This window comes from Anolis sagrei, chromosome Y, assembly GCF_037176765.1.
Source record: "Anolis sagrei isolate rAnoSag1 chromosome Y, rAnoSag1.mat, whole genome shotgun sequence".
Classification (NCBI taxonomy): domain Eukaryota; kingdom Metazoa; phylum Chordata; class Lepidosauria; order Squamata; family Dactyloidae; genus Anolis; species Anolis sagrei.
The window spans coordinates 4,065,828-4,085,262 of NC_090035.1; the positions used below are offsets into that span (position 1 = coordinate 4,065,828).

The 19,435-nt window shown below is 43.8% G+C and overlaps 1 protein-coding gene across 1 annotated transcript; it reads right to left on the minus strand.

The window, feature by feature from the left end:
• Positions 1-2,345: 2,345 nt before the first annotated feature.
• LOC137095524 (cleavage and polyadenylation specificity factor subunit 4) lies at positions 2,346-18,679 on the minus strand. Its single transcript, XM_067462284.1, has 8 exons — positions 18,472-18,679; positions 12,811-12,861; positions 11,408-11,560; positions 8,617-8,712; positions 8,288-8,381; positions 7,008-7,080; positions 6,076-6,246; positions 2,346-2,682 (listed from the first exon to the last, which is right to left on the minus strand). Exons 1-8 carry the CDS (start codon positions 18,572-18,574, stop codon positions 2,614-2,616), a joined length of 810 nt encoding a protein of 269 aa, XP_067318385.1. The 5' UTR covers positions 18,575-18,679; the 3' UTR covers positions 2,346-2,613.
• Between the last annotated feature and the right edge of the window lie 756 nt (positions 18,680-19,435).

The window sequence follows — 19,435 nt, forward strand, 5'->3', positions numbered from 1 at the left end:
ACATGAGGCACTTTAAAAAAATATTTTTAATTGATCCTGGATGTGTCATTCCGAAACAGGACCCCATTTCTGTTCTTCCTGGGCACGTATTGCTTTCCGCCCTGTGCCTTCAAGTTCGATTTGATGCAAAGTTTCAACAGACTTATCACAAGTGAGCATAGGAAAGAAAGACGTAAAGAAACAATCACGGTAGTTCTTTCAAGGCAAATTCCAGAGGCCTTGGCTTCCATTTGGTGTTAAGAGAACTGTAAACATGGGAGGCCTGCAACAGTGTTTGGCTCAGAAGGGCAACCATTCTAATGACTGGGTTGCTGTGAGTTTTCCGGGATGGGTGGCCATGTCCCAGCCCGGAAAACTCACAGCAACCCAGTGATTCCGGCCACAAAAGCCTTCGACAACGCATTCTAATGACTGGTCAGTCACTGCAGAAAATAGGAGTGCAAGAAAGTTCAAAAGGTATATATTTTTTTTGGCTCTGGATCCAAGTCTTCTCTGTAGCCCACACCCCAGAAGGACCTCCTTCTGACAGCATGCAAACTTTGCACATGAATTGTTGAAGGCTTTCATGGCTGGAATTACTAGGTTCTTGTAGGTTTTTTCGGGCTATAGGGCCATGTTCTGGAGGCAATTTTTCTCCTGACGTTTCGCCTGCATCTATGGCAAGCATCCTCAGAGGTAGTGAGGTCTGTTGGAAATAGGACAATGGGTTTATATATCTGTGGAATGACCGGGGTGGGGCAAAGAGCTCTCTGCTGAAGCTAGGTGTGAATGTTTCAGCTGACCACCTTCATTAGCATTTGAAGGCCTGGCTGAGCCTGGGAAAATGTTCTGTTGAAAGGTGTTGAGATGTGCCTGGTTGTTTCCTCTCTGCTGTTTTGCTGTAGGAGACCATGAAAATGAACAAAATCTGGCTACCAGTATTAAAAAACTCTAAAATTACTACAGCAAAACAGCAGAGAGGAAACAACCAGGCACATCTTAACACCTTTCAACAGAACATTTTCCCGGGCTCAGCCAGGCCTTCAAATGCTAATGAAGGTGGTCAGCTAAAACATTCACACCTAGCTTCAGCAGAGAGCTCTTTGCCCCACCCCAGTCATTCCACAGATATATAAACCCATTTTCCTATTTCCAACAGACCTCACTACCTCTGAGGATGCTTGCCATAGATGCAGGCGAAACGTCAGGAGAAATGCCTCCAGAACATGGCCCTATAGCCCGAAAAAACCTACAAGAACCTATTTGCACATGTAGGTTGTTGTAGGTTTTTCTGGGCTATATGGCCATGTTCTAGAGGCATTTTCTCCTGACGTTTCACCTGCATCTATGGCAAGCATCCTCAGAGGTAGTGAGGATGCTTGCCATAGATGCCGGCAAAACGTCAGGAGAAAATGCCTCTAGAACATGGCCATATAGCCCGGAAAAACCTACAACAACCCAGTGATTCCGGCCATGAAAGCCTTCGACAATACTTTGCACATGTACTTTGGCCAAAATGGTGACCGGACATGCCATTGCATATCTTCCACGTGCCATCTTAGCTGGAAAAAGAGATGCTGGGGAAAGCTTCTGGGACAGTGAGACATATTTTCATTTACTTGTAGCATAAGGGGTAAAAATTGCCCAAAAAGCAAAATAAAAAATGAAAGGCAAGGACTATACGTAGCCTGTATTTATCCCCACAGGGTTTGCACAAAAGTGACAAATGGAGAGGAACAAATTGGTAAATATTCCTTCACCCTTCCTATATTGGTAATGGCTTCTAAGGCTGGATTCAATTTGATTTCGGTTCTAACAGATCAGACGTATATGAGGCTTATTCAATATTACCAATTGTCTTCAGATCAGGTGTATAAGCCTTTTATCCCCACGCAGTTTGGACGAAAGTGACAAATGGAGAGGACCAAATTGGTGAATGTATTCTTTCACCCTTCCTATATTGGGAATGGCTTCTAAGGCTCGAATCAATTTGATTTTGGTTCTTACAGATCAGATGTGTATGAGGCTTATTCAATATTACCAATTGTCTTCTTAAGTCTATACTTGCTTCTCCTTTGGGCACGGAAAGGCCTTTGCAAGCTTCTATCTTGACATAATTCAAAGGCAATCCCTCTACTTTTATCCAGATGCAGATAACTTTGCAGTGAATCCCTATTTCCTTCCTCCAAAACATAAAATGAGACTGCTGCAGGTAGCTAAGTAAACTGTTCCCACCAGAAATCCTTGTACCAAACACCTTAGAAGTTGTGTAACATACCTTGTCTTGTGTATTTTGCCATTCAACCAAAGACTGAAAAAAAAATTGAAGGCTTTCGGGCCAAACATACTCAAAGAATAAGTGCCTGTTCCGCACACTGGTCGTAAGGAGACATATGTATTAGGTTTGTCTTCACCCAATTTCTCCACAAACAAAGGCAAATACAAGCTATTGTTTGTCCTTAAATAGCTGTATCTTGTTTCCTTAAGACATACAAAAAGAAGGCGACAGATCAGTTGTTCACAGTTAACCAGTCCTTTCGAGACAGGCGTTCAGAAGACGTGAAACAGTTCCAAGAAAGTGGTATATACAATCCGGCTCCCATAAAAAAAAGTGCTGTACAATTTCATCACGGCTCATTGTCCACTAAGAAAGGCCAAATGTCCTTTGGTACATCTGTTGGCATAATGTCCTTTTTCACCACACTGTTGGGAAAAAAGAAAACATAAAATCAATACACATTAAGTTATAATCTTTGCTGAAATCTTTAGATTCCAAGAAAGGGAATTTATTTTAAGCAATCTATAGATTGAAAAGAAAGATACAAAAGAGTACAAAGTGCAGATGTGCCCTGAAAAAGGCAACATGGGACAGGGCCTTCTCGGTGGTGGCCCCCCGCCTGTGGAATTCACTCCCTGGGGAAATTAGATCATCGTCATCCCTCCTCTCTTTCAAAAGGAAATTAAAAACATGGATATGGGACCTGGCAGACTGACAATGGACAATGACCACTAAAGCTTTGGAAACGGACTGTGATAAGTGAAATGAATTTATTAATTACGGATTTGGCAAAACGATGGCCACCAGGCTGGCATTTTATTGTATTTTTATTGTATTAATGTAATGTTTTAACTGTTATAATTTATTGTTACTATGTATTTTACTGTGTGAATTGTAGGCATCAACGTATGCCGGTTGGAAGCCACCCTGAGTCCCCCTTCGGGGGTTGAGAAGGGCGGGGTAGAAATACCCGAAATAAATAAATAAATGGGTCATTTGGAAGAAACTTATCCTAAGGCTTCAAAAGAAACAACATAATCAGACTGTCCTTTATGCTTCAGTCCCTTATAATAGTACGAAAGAATTTGACACAGTGAATTGCAGTGTTCTTTGGACCATCCTCCAAAAACTCGGATGCCCTGACAATTTGTGAGCATCCATGATGACATGATGGCAACAGTCTTGGACAGCAATGGCCCCCAAAGTGATCTATTTAAGGTGGAATCAGCTGTCAAACAGGGATGTGTAGTTACCCGCGAACCAATTGTACAGGTGTGGATGATTATGGAGGGAATTAATCTCAGGCCTCAATTGTGTATAAGAATATATTATAGAGGAGGCCAATTATTACTTGTAAATTAAGGTAACTGCCACCAACGTGAGGTATTTGAGGTACCACCGATGAGATCTGGCTGTACAGACGCAAATTAATTGAGATAAGACGGTCTTCAACAAAAGATAACAAGTTTATTGTGTACAAAGCATATGGTTGCAGGCTGTTAAATTACTTATAGAACTTTGAATATCACTTGGTTTGTAATACAGTCCACTCTTCCAAATAACACAGCTCGTAGCCAACTTTTACTGAGGTGAAGCTCTTTAGTGAACAACGTTTCCTACTATGAATAGCCTTCCAATTTGATCTTTCCTTGATCAAATCTCTGATCTCTAGTCCTTCCTTGACTAGGGATCTTAACAAGCTCCCTTTAGTCTTCCTTGACTAAAGAAACTGGCCAGGTTTCTCTCTTCAGCCCTTCTAGACTGAAAAACCTCCAGCTGCTCACACACACGTCTCTCCCAGGCTTTTCAAGCCTCCACACTCACACAGCCCCTTTTTCCAAAGACGCACATAACTTTTCCTGCTTGGCTCCGCCCACTTCTCACTCTCCTGAGCTAGCCTGCCTGGTCTCCTTGGCAACGCTCACTGTGGATTCAAACCAGATAACTCTAGTTTTAGCTATTGTTGCAAATACAAACATATACTCTAACAGTTAAACACATACATAGTATCAATGACTTCTGCACAGCCCCAACCTGATTTTCCATCTTCATTGCTATGGTAGTTCCATCTTGTTGATAGGAAGCTTCCCACCGGAGTGGAAAGCATCTATTGGATAGATGGCAAGCTACGTAACCTCAGCAGACTGAAAATCAAAATCTTATTTTCCATCTTCATCTTGTTGTAGGGATGCTTCCCACCAGAATGAAAATCATCTATCGGACAGATGGCAAGCTATTTAACCTCAGCAGACTGAAAGCCAAAACCAGAGACACAACAACATGTTACAGAACTCCAATATGCCGATGATAATGTAGTCTGTGCGCATTCAGAAGACCTACAAGCACTCTATAAGCACCTTTGCAGAATCATACAAAAAGCTCGACCTCTTGTTGAACATCGAGAAAACCAAAGTGCTCTTCCAGCAAAAGGCAACTGACAATCCCTCTGTAATACAGCTTAATTATGTAACATTAGAAAATGTTGACCATTTCCGCTCCCTCGGCAGCCACCTCTCCACAAAAGTCAACATTGACACTGAAATACAACACCGCCTGAGCTCTGCGAGTGCAGCATTTTTCCAAATGAAGCAGAGAGTGTTTGAGGACCGGGACATCCTTAGGGAGACCAAGGTGTTTGTTTATAAAGCTATTGTCCTCCCAACCCTGTTATATGCCTGAGAAACATGGTTGGTCTACAGAGGTCACACTCAACTCCTGGAACGACTCCATCAGCGTTGCCTCCAAAAATATCCTGCAAATCTCTTGAGAAGACAGGTGGACAAAGAAGCAAAGACCACCAGCATTGCCGCGATGCTCCTACACCATCAGCTCCACTGCACCAAATGCCACATTGTCCAAATGCCCAAAGATCACCACCTCCCAAAGCAATTACTATACAAGCATGTGGACAATTTCAACAGAAAGGAGGAAACTATGAAAATGAACAAAATCTGGCAACCAGTATTAAAAAACTCAAAATTTACAACAGCACAACAACAGAGAGGAAACAAACAAGGACATCTAATCACCTCTCAACAAAAGATTGCTCCAGGCACTGTCAGGCAATCAAATGCTAATCAAGGTGGTCAGTTGAAACATTCACACCTAGCTCCAGCAGACAAGAGCCCTTTGTCTCACCCTGGTCATTCCACAGATATATAAACCCTTTTTCCTAGTTCCAGCAGACCTCACTACCTCTGAGGGTGCTTGCCATAGATGCAGGAGAAACGTCAGGAGAAAATGCCTCTAGAACATGGCCATATAGCCCGAAAAAACCTACAACAACCCAGTTACTATACTTCCCACTCAAAATTGGAAAATGGAATACTGGTGAACAGGAAAAGAGATTGAAAGATGGGCTTACAGCCAACCTTAAAAACAGTGGCATGGACACCAATAGAGAACTGGGAAGCTTTAGCCCTTGAGAGCAATAACTGGAGGTCAGCTGTGACCAGCAGTGCTGTGGAATTCAAAGAGGTACAAATTGAGAAATAAAGTTTATTTATTTCTCATGGATGTATTTTTAATTTAATTTATGTCTAATTGTAGTGTATAATTGTAATTGTTTGTACTGGCATTGAATTTTTGCCATTACTTATGTGTATACAAATACTGTAAATAAATAAATAATGCACCAAGAGGAAGAAGGCATGTCAAGCCAACCCTGACCAGGGCTGCCTTCCACCTGGAAACTGAAATCTTCACTGAGGAAGAACATGAGTATGGTTATAACACCAAAAGACCTCTGAGTTTGGGGCACAGGATTCCCACCCTTCCATTCAACCCTTCCCCTATGACAAAAGGCACCGGCAACATACCTTGTAACAGGTGACCTGCTCCAGCGGCCGAGGGCCTCTGTTCCCGATGCTATTGCTTTGAGACTGCATGACGCCAATGACCTGAGGAGTCCGCTGTTGGTTGGGAGAAGAGTTCAGGCTTGTGAGCTGGATGAGGGAGGACGACCTTTGCAATGGCGGGTTGTTGTTTGGCTGAGGAGGAAAAACAACCATACACATCGTAATTGCTCATCAGAAAACTATTATTATTTATTATTTATTTACAGTATTCATATTCCGCCCTTCTAACCCCGCAGGGCACTCAGGGCGGATCACAATGTACATATACATGGCAAACATTCAATGCCATAGACACACAACATATATAGACAGACACACAGAGGCTATTTAACATTCCGGCTTTTTTCATGAGGTTATTCTGGCCACCAGGGGAGCTGTCGCTTCACTGTCCATTTGTGAAACTGATTAAATACTTCCTCATTCTTGGCATGCTTGCTGGAGATTTTTATGGCCTCGTAAATTAGCCTCCCCGCATAAGCGGTACCTAAATTTCCTACTTGACAGATGCAACTGTCTTTCGGGCTGCAAAGGTCAACAGCAAGCTACACAAATTGGTTGGAAGCTCACTCCGACCCGGGTTGGTTTCGAACTCATGACTTTTTGGTCAGTAGTGATCTTAAAGCAGCCAGCTGCGCCACAGTCCCTAGCTTTAAACTATCCATTACGCATACATTCCCTTAAGCTTTACGATTAACTACTGTGGGATATAATACCAAGACTTGGAGGACCATCACCCTCGGACTACGAGGGATTGTGTAAGTAACTGTGACCATCTGGTAGAGACTGGCTCAAGCTATTTCAATGAACCCATCTTACAAAGAAGAAAGAAATGCAAACTCAGACATTTGGCAGATAATTTCAAGTTTGGAGCAGGCACCTGAAAATCTACATACCTTTTGCTGTGGTTGCGTTGGTGGAGGCAGTGGGGGTTGGTCTGTGGTTCCCATGGGAAGCTCAAATCGGGGGCTGTTTTTAAAAGAAAATATAAAAGGTAAAGCTAAAGGTTTTCCCTGAAATTAAGTCCAGTCGTGTCCGACTCTGGTGCTCATCTCCATTTCAAAGCCGAAGAGACGGTGTTGTCCGTAGACACCTCCAAAGTCATGTGGCCAGCATGACTACATGGATATGAATATTGAATACTGAAGTTAGGATGTTCCATACAATCATGTTTTCAATGTTTATGTGAAGAGTGAAGAAAACAAATAGGAAGGAGTCAGCTTATTTGCAATGTAGTGCTGACTTGAGTATAGGTAAAGGTGAAAGATTTCATAAAATAATGATGTTTATTTAAGAGATCTTGAACAAAATAGGCATTAAAGCTTAGTTGGTTTGAAGTAGTGACTTAAATGCGTGTGGTTTCTTTATGTCAGTACTTCAAACCAACTAAGCTTAATGCTTATTTTGTTCAAGATCTCTTAAATAAACATTATTTTATTGTTCACAACATCTGTCTCACGTGTGCCTCTGTACAGGAAGTTTTAAAAGCAAATTACTGAAGAAGTCAAAGGTTTAATGGTGGCAGCATATATTTTAAAGAAATAATCTTTTCAGTTCAAAAACTTAGTTCCAAGTTACACTCTATTCTCCCTCCAGAGATTACTGACAGGATTGCTTCTCTGAAAGTAACCCCAAACTCCACACAGACAGTCCTTCTCTTCTGGGATCTGTCTCTCCACTCCCCAGCTATCTTCCCTAAGAGCTATAATCTTCCCACTAGATATCTCTGCTAGCTAACGGACCACTTTAGGCCTCTCTCATCTCTTCTCCATTCTCAACTCCGAACTCCTTCTCCTTTGACACCCAGATTCAATCTGAGTTGACAGGGTTTTAAAACGTCACCTTAAAGTCCATTTTTTTCCTTTTTTCTTCTCTCTCCCAGCCAATCACTAACTCCTCTCATTTCCCTCCAAGTACCAAGTACCTAAGCATGCCCCCTTCAGGAAATGAGATTTAAAATGGATGCCCCCTGCACTCTTTCCAAAATGGCTGCCAAATTTCCTGGGCCTACTTTTCTAGCTTTTCCAAGCTTAAAAGTTAGGGAATTCACTACAACATAGGAGGAACTTTTATAAGAACACGTATAGGCCAATGTGTGGCATAAGATATAGATAGATAGATAGATAGATAGATAGAGTTTATGTTTAGTGAGGAGATAATCCTGAAGTGTACTCACTGCATGAATTTGCAGGCAGGGCCCTCTGGACAGAAGCCCACCAGATAATTGACACAAATCACACGTCGTGTGTGTCTGTGTCTGCAGAGCGGACCTGCAAGATACAATGGTATGGTCACCATACACAATTGCAAGAAATGTAAAGAATGAAGACACTTTAAAGTAGGCCTGGGCAAACTTTGGCCCTCCAGGTGTTTTGGACTCCAACTCCCACAATTCCTAACAGCGAGTTGGAGTCCAAAACACCTGGAGGGCCAAAGTTTGCCCAGGCCTGCTTTAAAGAAATCACACAGTGCATCAGAACCAAAAGTAATATTCCATATACGTACCATGTTTACAAAATCCTCGATCATACCAAGGACAATCTTTGATCTTAGACTCTGGATCAATGTGTAAGAACGGGCACTCCTTGTTGCTGCATTCCCCTGCAGTAGACAAGCACACGCCATGCATCAGGAATGGTCCCGCAAAATGGTATAGAATTAGACATAATTTACACGTATGTCCTTTACTATCCAAATAACCATTGCTTTCCATCTCTTTCCACTTAGAGGAGCACAGCGGTTTAATCTTGGAAACTTAAAACACTCTCAGATCTATTGTTAAGAAATTTTCTAGTTAGAAACCTAAACTGGCCTTTAGATAATAATAATAATAATAATAATAATAATAATAATAAACCCAAATGTAGACTCTGCAAGGAAACAGATGAAACAATAGATCCCATCCTCAGCTGCTGCAAGAAGATCGCGCAGACAGACTCCAAGCAGAGGCACAACACCGTTGCTCAGATGATTAATTGGAACTTGTGCCACAAATACCATCTGCCTGCGACAAAGAACTGATGGGACCACAAGCCGGAAAAAGTTACAGAGAATGAACACGCCAAACCCCTCTGGGACTTCTGGATTCAGACAGACAGAGTTTTGGAGCACAACACTCCTGACCTCACAATCGTGTTAAAAAACAAAGTACAGGGTTAGTCAAAATGCATAGGCCAATAAGCCATTCAATTGAATGGCTTATTGGCCTATGCATTTTGACTAACCCTGTATTGATCGTCGATGTCGCAATCCCAGGCAACAGCAGGATTGCAGAGAAACAACTAAAAAGCTGACACAATATGAGGATTTAAAAATCAAACTGCAAAGACTCTGGCACAAGCCAGTCAAGGGGGTCCCAGTGGTGATCGGCACACTGGGTGCAGTGCCTCAAGACCTTGGCCTGCACTTAAACACAACCGGCGCTGACAAAATTACCTCTGCCAGCTCCAGAAGGCCACCTTACTGGGATCTGCACGTATTATTCGCCGATATATCACACATTCCTAGACACTTGGGAAATGTCCGACGTGTGATCCAATTCAACAGCCAGCAGAGTGTCTGTTGTGGACTCATCTTGTGTTTCAAGTAATAATAATAACAATAACACTTTATTTATATTCCACCCTTCTCACCCCGAAGGGGACTCCGGCTGGGTCACAGTCCACATACACGGCAAACATTCAATGCCGCTTTGTATAGACAATTTAACTTGGAATGGCACATTTCACAAAACTCTAATAGTAAGAAGACAAATGATCAAAGTCCACTATGCAAAGTCATATTTAGTCAGGATTCAAAATGAATACAGACATATTATTTTTTGCCTTTTAGAAACCTCAGGAGAGGATCTCCCAATCGCACTAGGACTCACACGGGGAACATACCATTCTCAGCAAACAAGCTTCATTCCATAACCATCTCTATCTGCATCTTAGATTACTGTCTACATTAACTTTCATGTTTTCTCTTATTTTGTCCACCTAATACTCTAATTATGAGCCTGAACAACATATGTTAAGAACTAGGAGGAAAAGGCATGCACAATATTCAAAGTTTCAGTTATTCCAAGTAGAAAGCCAGTACATGATTGATTCAAAACTCAGGATGTTGAGGCTCAGCGTCTTGGCAGTGAAACTACTACCGGTTGTAGGAGAAGGAGGAGTGATGCTGAGTCAGAGCTGGATCAGTGTCAGCTGAAGTGTATTCGAGATATTATTTTGGCACCTAGCGACACGGAAGGTTTTGCAGGGTTTGGACCCGAGGATTTGGAGGAATTGGATTACCGGGGAGTAAAGCGAGTTGCCAGTGAGTCTGATAGTGATGAAGAAACTATGAGTAAACGGCTTAAAGATACAGCTGACAATTCCAGTTCAGATGAACTGGAAGCCAGTAATGGGGACATGGAGGAGGAATTGGACTGGACTCGGGTTAGGGAAATTCAGGACATATGTACACAGCCCACGTCTAGTGATGAGTTTGAGGGATTCCAAGATACATGGCAGGCAGGTACATCTTGGCAGGATCCTGGTTTGGATCAACGCTGGCAGAGATGGCGGAGTACCGAGCCAGCAGCTGAAGGAAATGACCCAGATGCTAGTGATGAGGATCAATCTAGCGATAGCGATTGCTAATAAAATGGGGGTTTTGGGATGTGTAGCTTTGCAGAGGACAAAGCGTTGTATCGAGTGTCTTGTTCTGCCTAACCTCCATTTGGGTCCTGGGAATCCAGCTATCTTGTCTTCGTGTACCTTGACTTCGGATTGGAACTACGTGAGTGACTTCGCCTTGCCCCTGTTTTTGGAACGTCTCTGGACCATGTCATCTGCCGGCCGGACTTTGTTTGTTGCCTGTCTCCATTATCGACCAAGGACTGTTTGACTCCGCTTTTGCCACTGTTTGTTTTTGCTCCAGCTTTCCTTTTCCCTGAGACTGAGTCCTGGGATAATCCGGTTTATCTCTGTTATTGTTTACCTGCACGAAGGTCCTTTTGTTTTGCTAAGTAGCATTGCTGGTTAAGTGCTGCTAGCCTGTTAAAGACTCATTAAAGACTTTGGTTAACCCTTAATCTGCTGTGTTGGGCAATCTTTGGGACCTGAGTCACAACACAGGAACTGCTTCAGGCATGCCTCTGCAACATAGGATTACAATATCAACATTATTTATAGAACTATTGTCTAGAATAGATTACAGAGACTTTCAGCGTAGAGAACTTTGAATGCTTTAGCACAAACTGCTCTTTATAAGTCAAGAATACCCAGCAAGAGTGAGACACAGTCAGATGCAATGCCATTCTTACCATATTTTGAGTAGAAGTAACACTCAGGCATCTTGGTCATGTCATATTCATGCAGAAATTCACATTGGTCTCCCTTTTTGCACAGCCCTCGTAGCCAGTGTTTGCAGACAACGGTCTTCTCCCCACTGATGTGCCGGAATGGACACATCCCTCCTAAGGCGAGAAGAACGTGGAGAGAGGGAATGGTTTTAATGTTCCTTCAGCTACTTTGAAAAGAATAGGCCTTGTATGAACCAAGGGGAGGGATCACTATGAAATGTTCATGCTAGAATTGGGTTATACCTTAAAGATAAATATAAACTGCATATTTTCTTATAGTTCATGACATAACCTTTTTTCTTGCAGGTTCTTTTAAGATGGGAAGTAATGTCATACTGTATTGCCAAAGGCTTTCATGGCTGGAATCACTGGGTTGTTGTAGATCAGCGGTTCTCAACCTGGGGGTTGCGACCCCCGAGGGGGTCGCCTGGCCATTTCGCAGGGGTCGTGAGACCGCCTCCATTGGCCCCACCCCAAGGGCGCAAGCCAGGCGAGAGCTCCTTCGCGCAAAACCTGGCCTCATGCAAAGCCTGTCTTGCTCTCTCGCCATCCAGTGAGGGCACGGGGCAGACGAAGGGGCTTCCGCGCAACGCCTGGCCTGAAGCCTGCCTCGCTTTCTCACCATCTGGCGAGGGCGCGGGGCATGGCGCGGGGACCTCCCCGCAAGGCTTGCCCTGAAGCCTGCCTCGCTCTCTTGCCATCCGGTAAGGGCACAAGGCCTGTTCTCACAACCTCTGGGAATGCTTGCCATAGATGCAGGTGAAACGTCAGGAGAGAATGCTTCTAGAACATGGCCCTAAAGCCCGAAATACGTACAACAACCCAGTGATGTCATACTGTCAGAATGCCAAGATATCCACAAACAAAAAGGTATGTCTCCACTCCTCAAAATCATAGCACCAGCTCAGAAATCATGGCAACTCAATGTGGAGTTTTATTTTTAGTACCTTATTTCGTTGGCCTATAAAGATCAAAAGGTTGCCAGGATTCAGAAAGCTGCAGGTGGTAAGTTCTCCTTCCACCCAATGCATGTGACCTCCTCTTCTTATTAAGGATTGCAGAGGCTGCTACAAACTGAATGATCAATACAATTACAAACTCTCAGGACCTATCCGCACTAACCATTTAATGCAGTTCATTAATAGCTTCAGACTGCTGCAGCCAGACAGCAAATACCCACAAAAGCATGCAAAAGAAAGTCCTTAAATGGTTAGTGCTCATTGGTTTGTGTCATCACCATCCAGGTCTCAAACTTGTCCCAGGATTTCTTAAATAATCATCTGCACAGCAAATACCAGTTTGAAACTGTACTTAAAGTGCGGACATACCCCAGTAACCATAGCTTATCTATAGTAGTGGCTTACCTTTTCCACAGGCCGACTTCAAGAAAAAATCGCAAACAGCAGCTCCTGATTCTGTGGAGAAAGAGATGCAGAATGAAACCCCCAATATCCCATCACTTTGTCACTTTCAAATGTTCAAAGTACTCGATGCTCCTCCTCAAGAGCTTTCCTCTTTAACAAAATCCTGACCAGATCAATTCACTGAGCCATTTAGGGATGTATAGTTAAGAAGACTTTAGAAAAAGAAACACTCCAAATTCAAAACTCTTGTGCCATTTTATGTATTCTTTGAATTTATAATCTACCTTTCTCCCAGCAATGACAGTAAGACCTAGCTGTAGCCAAAAACACTGAGAGGAGGGCTTATAACACAAAAAAGGAAATGAGAATGAATACTGGCTTTTTAAGAATCACAAGTCCTTGAGTTTAGCAGGCAAAATGAGTTTGGGGAATAGCTGTTAGTTATACCCCATGTACAGAGTAACCCCGGAACTCAACGGGGTTACACTTCCCCTGAGGACACAGGTCTCTTGGATTCATTGCTGACGCTTGAAGCTCAGGTATCTGCAGTGACTGGGAGGGCATTCACAGTTAAAACTTGTGCACAAGTTAAAATTTGTGTGTTTTATGGCAGTTCTCATCATAGGTTATGGGGTGCTGTTTTTGAGCTTAAGCTTTGTTTTATTTGCCTTTGTTTTTATATTGTACTAGCTGTCCCCTGCCACGCGTTGCTGTGGCCCAGTCTGGTGATCTGGAAAATAAAGTAATGCGAAAGTGTTGGTTTTTAATATATGTCATTTCTTTATGCTTGTGGGTAAACAGTATTTGATTATGTTTCTTGGCCTGGTGAAGGGAGTTGGACTGGATGGACTTAAGTATTTTCTATTGGTCATAGGGGTTCTGTGTGGGAAGTTTGCCCCAATTCTATTTATTATTTATTTATTTCAAAGTTTTCTATACCGACCTTCTCACCTCTTTGAGGGACTCAGCCCGGTTTCCAACCATAAAAACACATACAATCAGTAAAAATATCATAGTTCACAATTACAGTAACACATTAAAATAACAAATATATTTAAAACTACGGTGGTCAGTCGTCATTCTAGAATCGAATATACATCATCTTCCATCCAAATCTTAGGGTGTTATCTCATTCATCGAAAGCCTGCCTCCATAACCACGTCTTCACCTGTTTCCTAAATGTCAGGATAGACGGGGTGGTTCTGACCTCTGGTGGGAGAGAGTTCCAGAGTCACAGGGCCACCACCGAGAAGGCCCTGGCCCTCGTCCCCACCAGATGCGCTTGTGAGGCCGGTGGGACCAAGAGCAGGGCCTCTCCAGACGATCTTAATAATCTTGATGGTTCATGGGGGAGAATACGTTTGGAGAGGTAAACAGGGCCGGAGTCATTTAGGGCTTTATAGGTTAACACCAGCACTTTGAATTGTGCTCGGAAGCTAATTGGCAGCCAGTGGAGCTGGTGTAACAGTCGAGTGGTGTGCTCCCTGTACCCAGCACCCATTAGTAGTCTGGCTGCCGAGCGTTGGACTAACTGCAGCTTCCGGGCAGTCTTCAGAGGCAACCCCACGTAGAGAGCGCTTGTGGGGTTCAGAATGCTCTTTTGATTGTAGGTGAACTCTAAATCCTAGTAACTAAAACTTCCAAATGTCAAGGTCTATTTTCCCCAAACTCCATCTGTGTTCCTAGTTGGGCATATGGAATATTCATGCCAAGTTTGGTCCAGATTCATCACTGTTTGAGTCCACAGTGCTCTCTGGATGGAGGTGTAGTACAACTCCCAAACTCAAGGTCAATGCCCCTCAAACCCTTCTAGTATTTTCTGTTGGCCATGGGAGTCCTGTGTGCCACGTTTGGTTCAATTCCATCCACCCTTTGGGGGAGACAGAGTGGAATATAAATAAAGTTTTATTATATTATTATCATTGGTGGAGTTCAGAATGCTCTTTTGATTGTAGATGAACTATAAATCCCAGCAACTACAACTCCCAAACAACAAATACAATTTTGAGTGAAGGACATACATTGGGTTGTTAGGTGTATGCTGTCCAAATTTGGTGTCAATTTGCCCACTGGTTTTTGAGTTCTGTTAATCCCACAAACGAACATTACATTTTTATTTATATAGATTTTCTGTTTATTTTTATGCATTGTTCTAGGCACACTGTGCCATATGCAAACCGCCCCGAGTCCCTTCAAGGAGATGGAGGCAGGGTACAAAAATAAAGTTGTTATTATTATTATTACCTGCAATCGTACCACGAAGAGCCTGACTTGGCCACAGTGGTCCACATCTTAGTTACATCTAGAATGGATTACTATAATGCACTCGATATAGGGCTGCCTTTGAAGACAGCTCAGAAACTGCAATTGTGCAATGATTGGCAGCTGTGTTACTAACTGGGGCTAGCTATAGGAAGTATACCATGCCACTATTGAAGAAGCTCCACTGGCTGCCCATAAGTTTCCAGACCAAATTCAATGTACAGATCGTCATCTATAAAGCCCTACATGGTTTGGCTTTTTAACATCTACATGAAATCACTGGGAGAGGTCATCCGGAGTTTTGGAGTTGGGTGCCATCTCTATGGGGATGACGCCCAACTCTACTACTTCTTTCCACCTAATTCCAAGGAAGCCCCTTGGGTACTGGGCGATGCCTGGTCGCTGTGGCTGTCTGGATGAGGATGAATAAACTGAGGATCAATCCCGACAAGACAGAGGTTCTCCTGGTTGATAGTAAGCCGGATCGAGGTATAGTGTGGCAACCTGTGCTGGACGGAGTTGCACATCCCCTGAAGTCACAGGTCTGCAGTCTGGGTGCCCTCCTGGACTCATTACTTACGCTTGAAGCTCAGGTGTCTGCAGTGGCCGGGAGGGCCTTTGCACAATTAAGACTCATGCGCCAGCTGCAATCATACCTCGTGAAGTCGGATCTGGCCAGGGTGGTCCATGCCTTAGTCACCTCCAGATTGGATTACTGTAATGCACTCTACGTGGGACTGCCCTTGAAGACGGCTTGGAAATTTCAATTGGTCCAACGGGTGGCAGCCAGGTTACTAACTGGAGTAACTTACAGGGAGCGGTCAACCCCCTGTTTAAGGAGCTCCATTGGCTGCTGTTCATTTTCCGGTCCCAATTCAAGGTGCAGGTGCTTACCTACAAAGCCCTAAACGGTTTGGGATGGTGCTTACCTACAAAGCCCTAAACGGTTTGGGACCCGCCTACCTACATGACCGCAACTCTGTATATGAACCCACACGATCTCTCCGTTCATCTGGAGAGGCCCTGCTCATGATCCCACCTGTGTTGCAAGCGCGATTGGTGGGGACGAGCGACAGGGCCTTCTTTGTGGTGGCCCCCGACTCTGGAACACCCTCCTCAAGAACATCAGACAAGCCCCAACGTTGGCAGTCTTTAGGAGGAGCTTGAAGACCTGGATGCTCCAGGGTGCCTTTCCAGAATAGGAAACTCCCAGCATCATGTCCCAAACGCACTTTATTTATTTATTTTACTTTACTTGTATACCGCTGTTCTCGGCCCGAAGGCGACTCACAGCGGTTCATAACAAACAAGAACAGCAAAAATTCAATGCCAATATAAAAACAGTTAACAACCCCGCACATCATACAATTAATAAACAATCACTACAATAACTATTCACTATTGTCTCATCCACAAAAACATAATCCAGATTCGTCAACCATTATTCCATTCCTATGTTCATTACCAATCATTGCACTAATTATTCGAACGCCTGCTCAAACAGCCAGGTCTTCACTTTTTTGCGGAATACCATTAGAGTATTGTAGTGCAATAATTGGTAATGAACATAGGAATGGAAAATGGTTGACGAGTCTGGATTATGTTTTTGTGGATGAGACGATAGTGAATAGTTATTGTAGTAAGTGTTTATTGTGTGTTGCGCGGAATTGTTAACTGTTTTATATCTGGCATTGAATTTCTGCTGTTCTTGTTGGTTGTGAACCGCTGAGTCGCCTTCGGGCTGAGAACAGCGGTATATAAGTAAGTAAGTAAGTAAATAAATAAATGGTGCTAGCCTAATGTCCATAGGAAGGGCGTTCCACAGCTGAGGAGCCACCACCGAGAAGGCCCTATCTCTCGTCCCCGCCAGCCGAGCTTGAGAAGCAGGCGGGATCGAGAGCAGGGCCTCCCCGGAAGATCTCAAAGTCCTGGTGGGTTCATAGGCAGAGATTTAAGACTGCCTGCACATCGCACCTACCCCTAAAATCCTTACATTTCACCTGTCACGTCCAGCACTTTTAATTTTATTCATTGCATTTGGCCCGGCCCTTAGTTTTTTAAATGTATCATGATGTTATTGTTATCTCCATCTACGAACCCACACGTTCACTTCGGTCATCTGGAGAGGCCCTGCTCGTGATCCCGCCCGCATCGCAAGCGCGCTTGGTGGGGACGCGAGACAGGGCCTTTTCTGTGGTGGCCCCCCGACTTTGGAACGCCCTCCCAAAAGATCTTAGACAGGCCCCGACATTGGCAGTCTTCAGAAAGAATTTGAAAACCTGGCTGTTCCGATGTGCCTTCTCAGATTAGGAACCCCAATACCAAGTCCTAGAAGCACTTTAGTAGAATTAAGATCATTGCACATCGCACACTGCACTTACTTTATAATCCCACATTCCTTCCGCCACTTCAGCACTTTTAATCCTGTACCCACTACTCTGGCCGGCCCAGTTTTTAAAGTGTCTCGACGTATTGTTATTGTTGTTGTTTATTCTGCTTAACTGTTTTAATTTGCTTTAGGTATTGTTTTGTTGTACTGTGTTTTGTTGTACTGTGTTTTGAGGCTTCGGCCTGTGTGAGCCGCATCGAGTCCTGCGGGAGATGCTAGCGGGGTACAAATAAAGTTATAATAATAATAATAATGTTTACTGTTATTGATTTAATGTTTATTTGTTTGCTTTATGAGTTTTATTGTTTGTATTTGTTATGCTGTTGTTTTATTGAGGGCCTTGGCCTTTGTAAGCCGCACCGAGTCCTTTGGGAGATGTTAGCGGGGTAACAAATAAAGTTAATAATAATAATAATAATAATAATAATAAATGCCCCAGCTTGGAGCAAACCTTACTAAGAAAGCCCAGGATCACAGTTGACATACGTTGGGAAGGGCTCAAAAGCAGGCCTGGGCCAACTTGGGCCCTCTCTCCTTCCAGGTGTTTTGGACTGCAACTCCCACAATTCCTAACAGCCGGTAGGCTGTTAGGAATTGTGGGAGTTGCAGTCCAAAACACCTGGAAGGAGAGAAGGCCCAAGTTGGCCCAGGCCTGATTTAGATAGCAACCAGAATTGGTTTATGTTTGTGTCCAATTACAAAAAGAGGAATGGCATAATAAGCTTCATTTCTGGGAAAAGTGGGAAGCCCTGGCCCTTAAGTGCTCTGACTGGAGGTCAGCTGTGACCAGCAGTGCTGCGGAATTGCTAATAATTGCTAATTAGGAATTAGTACTTGAAAATGGATAGTGCTCTGACTGGAGGTCAGTTGTGACCAGCAGTGCTGCAGAATTGGTAATAATTGCTAATTAGGGAATGGCATAATCAGCTTCCTTTCCCCGATGGGGAAGAAGGCCAGCTTCCTCCGCGATGAGGCCTACCCGCCTCCCTCGGAGCCCGGCCCTGGCGTACTGTCCATCCCGGGGAAGGGGAGGGGCTGGGCGCCCAGCTGCTGCTCCACCGCGATCTCCAGCTCGAACTTGATGTGCTCCACGTTGGCGATGAGTTCCTGCATGGTGAGGGGCAGACCGCGCGGCCAGGCCCAGAGCCAAGGAAAGGGCGACAACTCCACTCCGGCGCTTCCCTCAGAAAGAGAAACAGGCCGCGGAGCTGCGCGCGCATCGCCCGGCCGGAGGATGCCGGGAGTGCTTGGCTTTGCGCTTCAGCCAATGAGACCAAGCCATACAAAACCCTCGTCTCAATTTTTTCCCCTTCAGCCAATGAGATGAAACGATACAAAACCCTCGTGTAAATTTTCTTCTCCTTCAGCCAATGACTGGAGGCGATACAAACCACTCGACTTAATTTTTTCTCCTTCGGCCAATGAGACGAAACGAGATAAAACCCTCGTGTCAATTTTCTTCCCTTTCAGCCAATGAGTCGAAGCGATACAAACCACTCGACTTCAATTTTTTTCTCCTTCGGCCAATAAGATGAAGCAATACAAAACTTCTCTCCTCAATTTTTATTTTCGGCCAATGAGACGAAGCGATACAAAATCCTGGTATCAATATTCCTCTCCTTCAGCCAATGAGACGTGGCGATACAAAACCCTCGTCTCAATTTGCCTCTCCTTCTGCCAATGAGTCGAGAAGATAGCAATCACTCCGCTCATTTTTTTTCATTTTAGGCCAATAAGATGAAGCGATACAAAGCCCTCGGCTCAATTCTTATTTCCAACCAATGAGACAAGGCGATACAAACAACTCTACTCATTTTTTTATTTTCAACCAATGAGACGAAGCGATACAAAACCTAGGACTCAATTTCCTTCCCCTTCAGCCAATGAGACGAGGCGATACAAACCACTCTGCTCAATTTTTATTTTCAACCAATGAGACGAAGCGATTTCTCCCTCAGCCAATGAAAGGAGGCC

Bases quoted from the DNA above. Each gene is read 5' to 3' on its own strand.
- LOC137095524 (XM_067462284.1), bottom strand. From the start codon at position 18,574: ATGCAGGAACTCATCGCCAACGTGGAGCACATCAAGTTCGAGCTGGAG. The intron at 12,862-18,471 runs GTACGCCAGGGC...CTTTCTCCACAG, and splicing joins CCCCTTCCCCGGGATGGACA to AATCAGGAGCTGCTGTTTGC. The intron at 11,561-12,810 runs GTAAGCCACTAC...TTCTCGCCTTAG, and splicing joins GAAGTCGGCCTGTGGAAAAG to GAGGGATGTGTCCATTCCGG.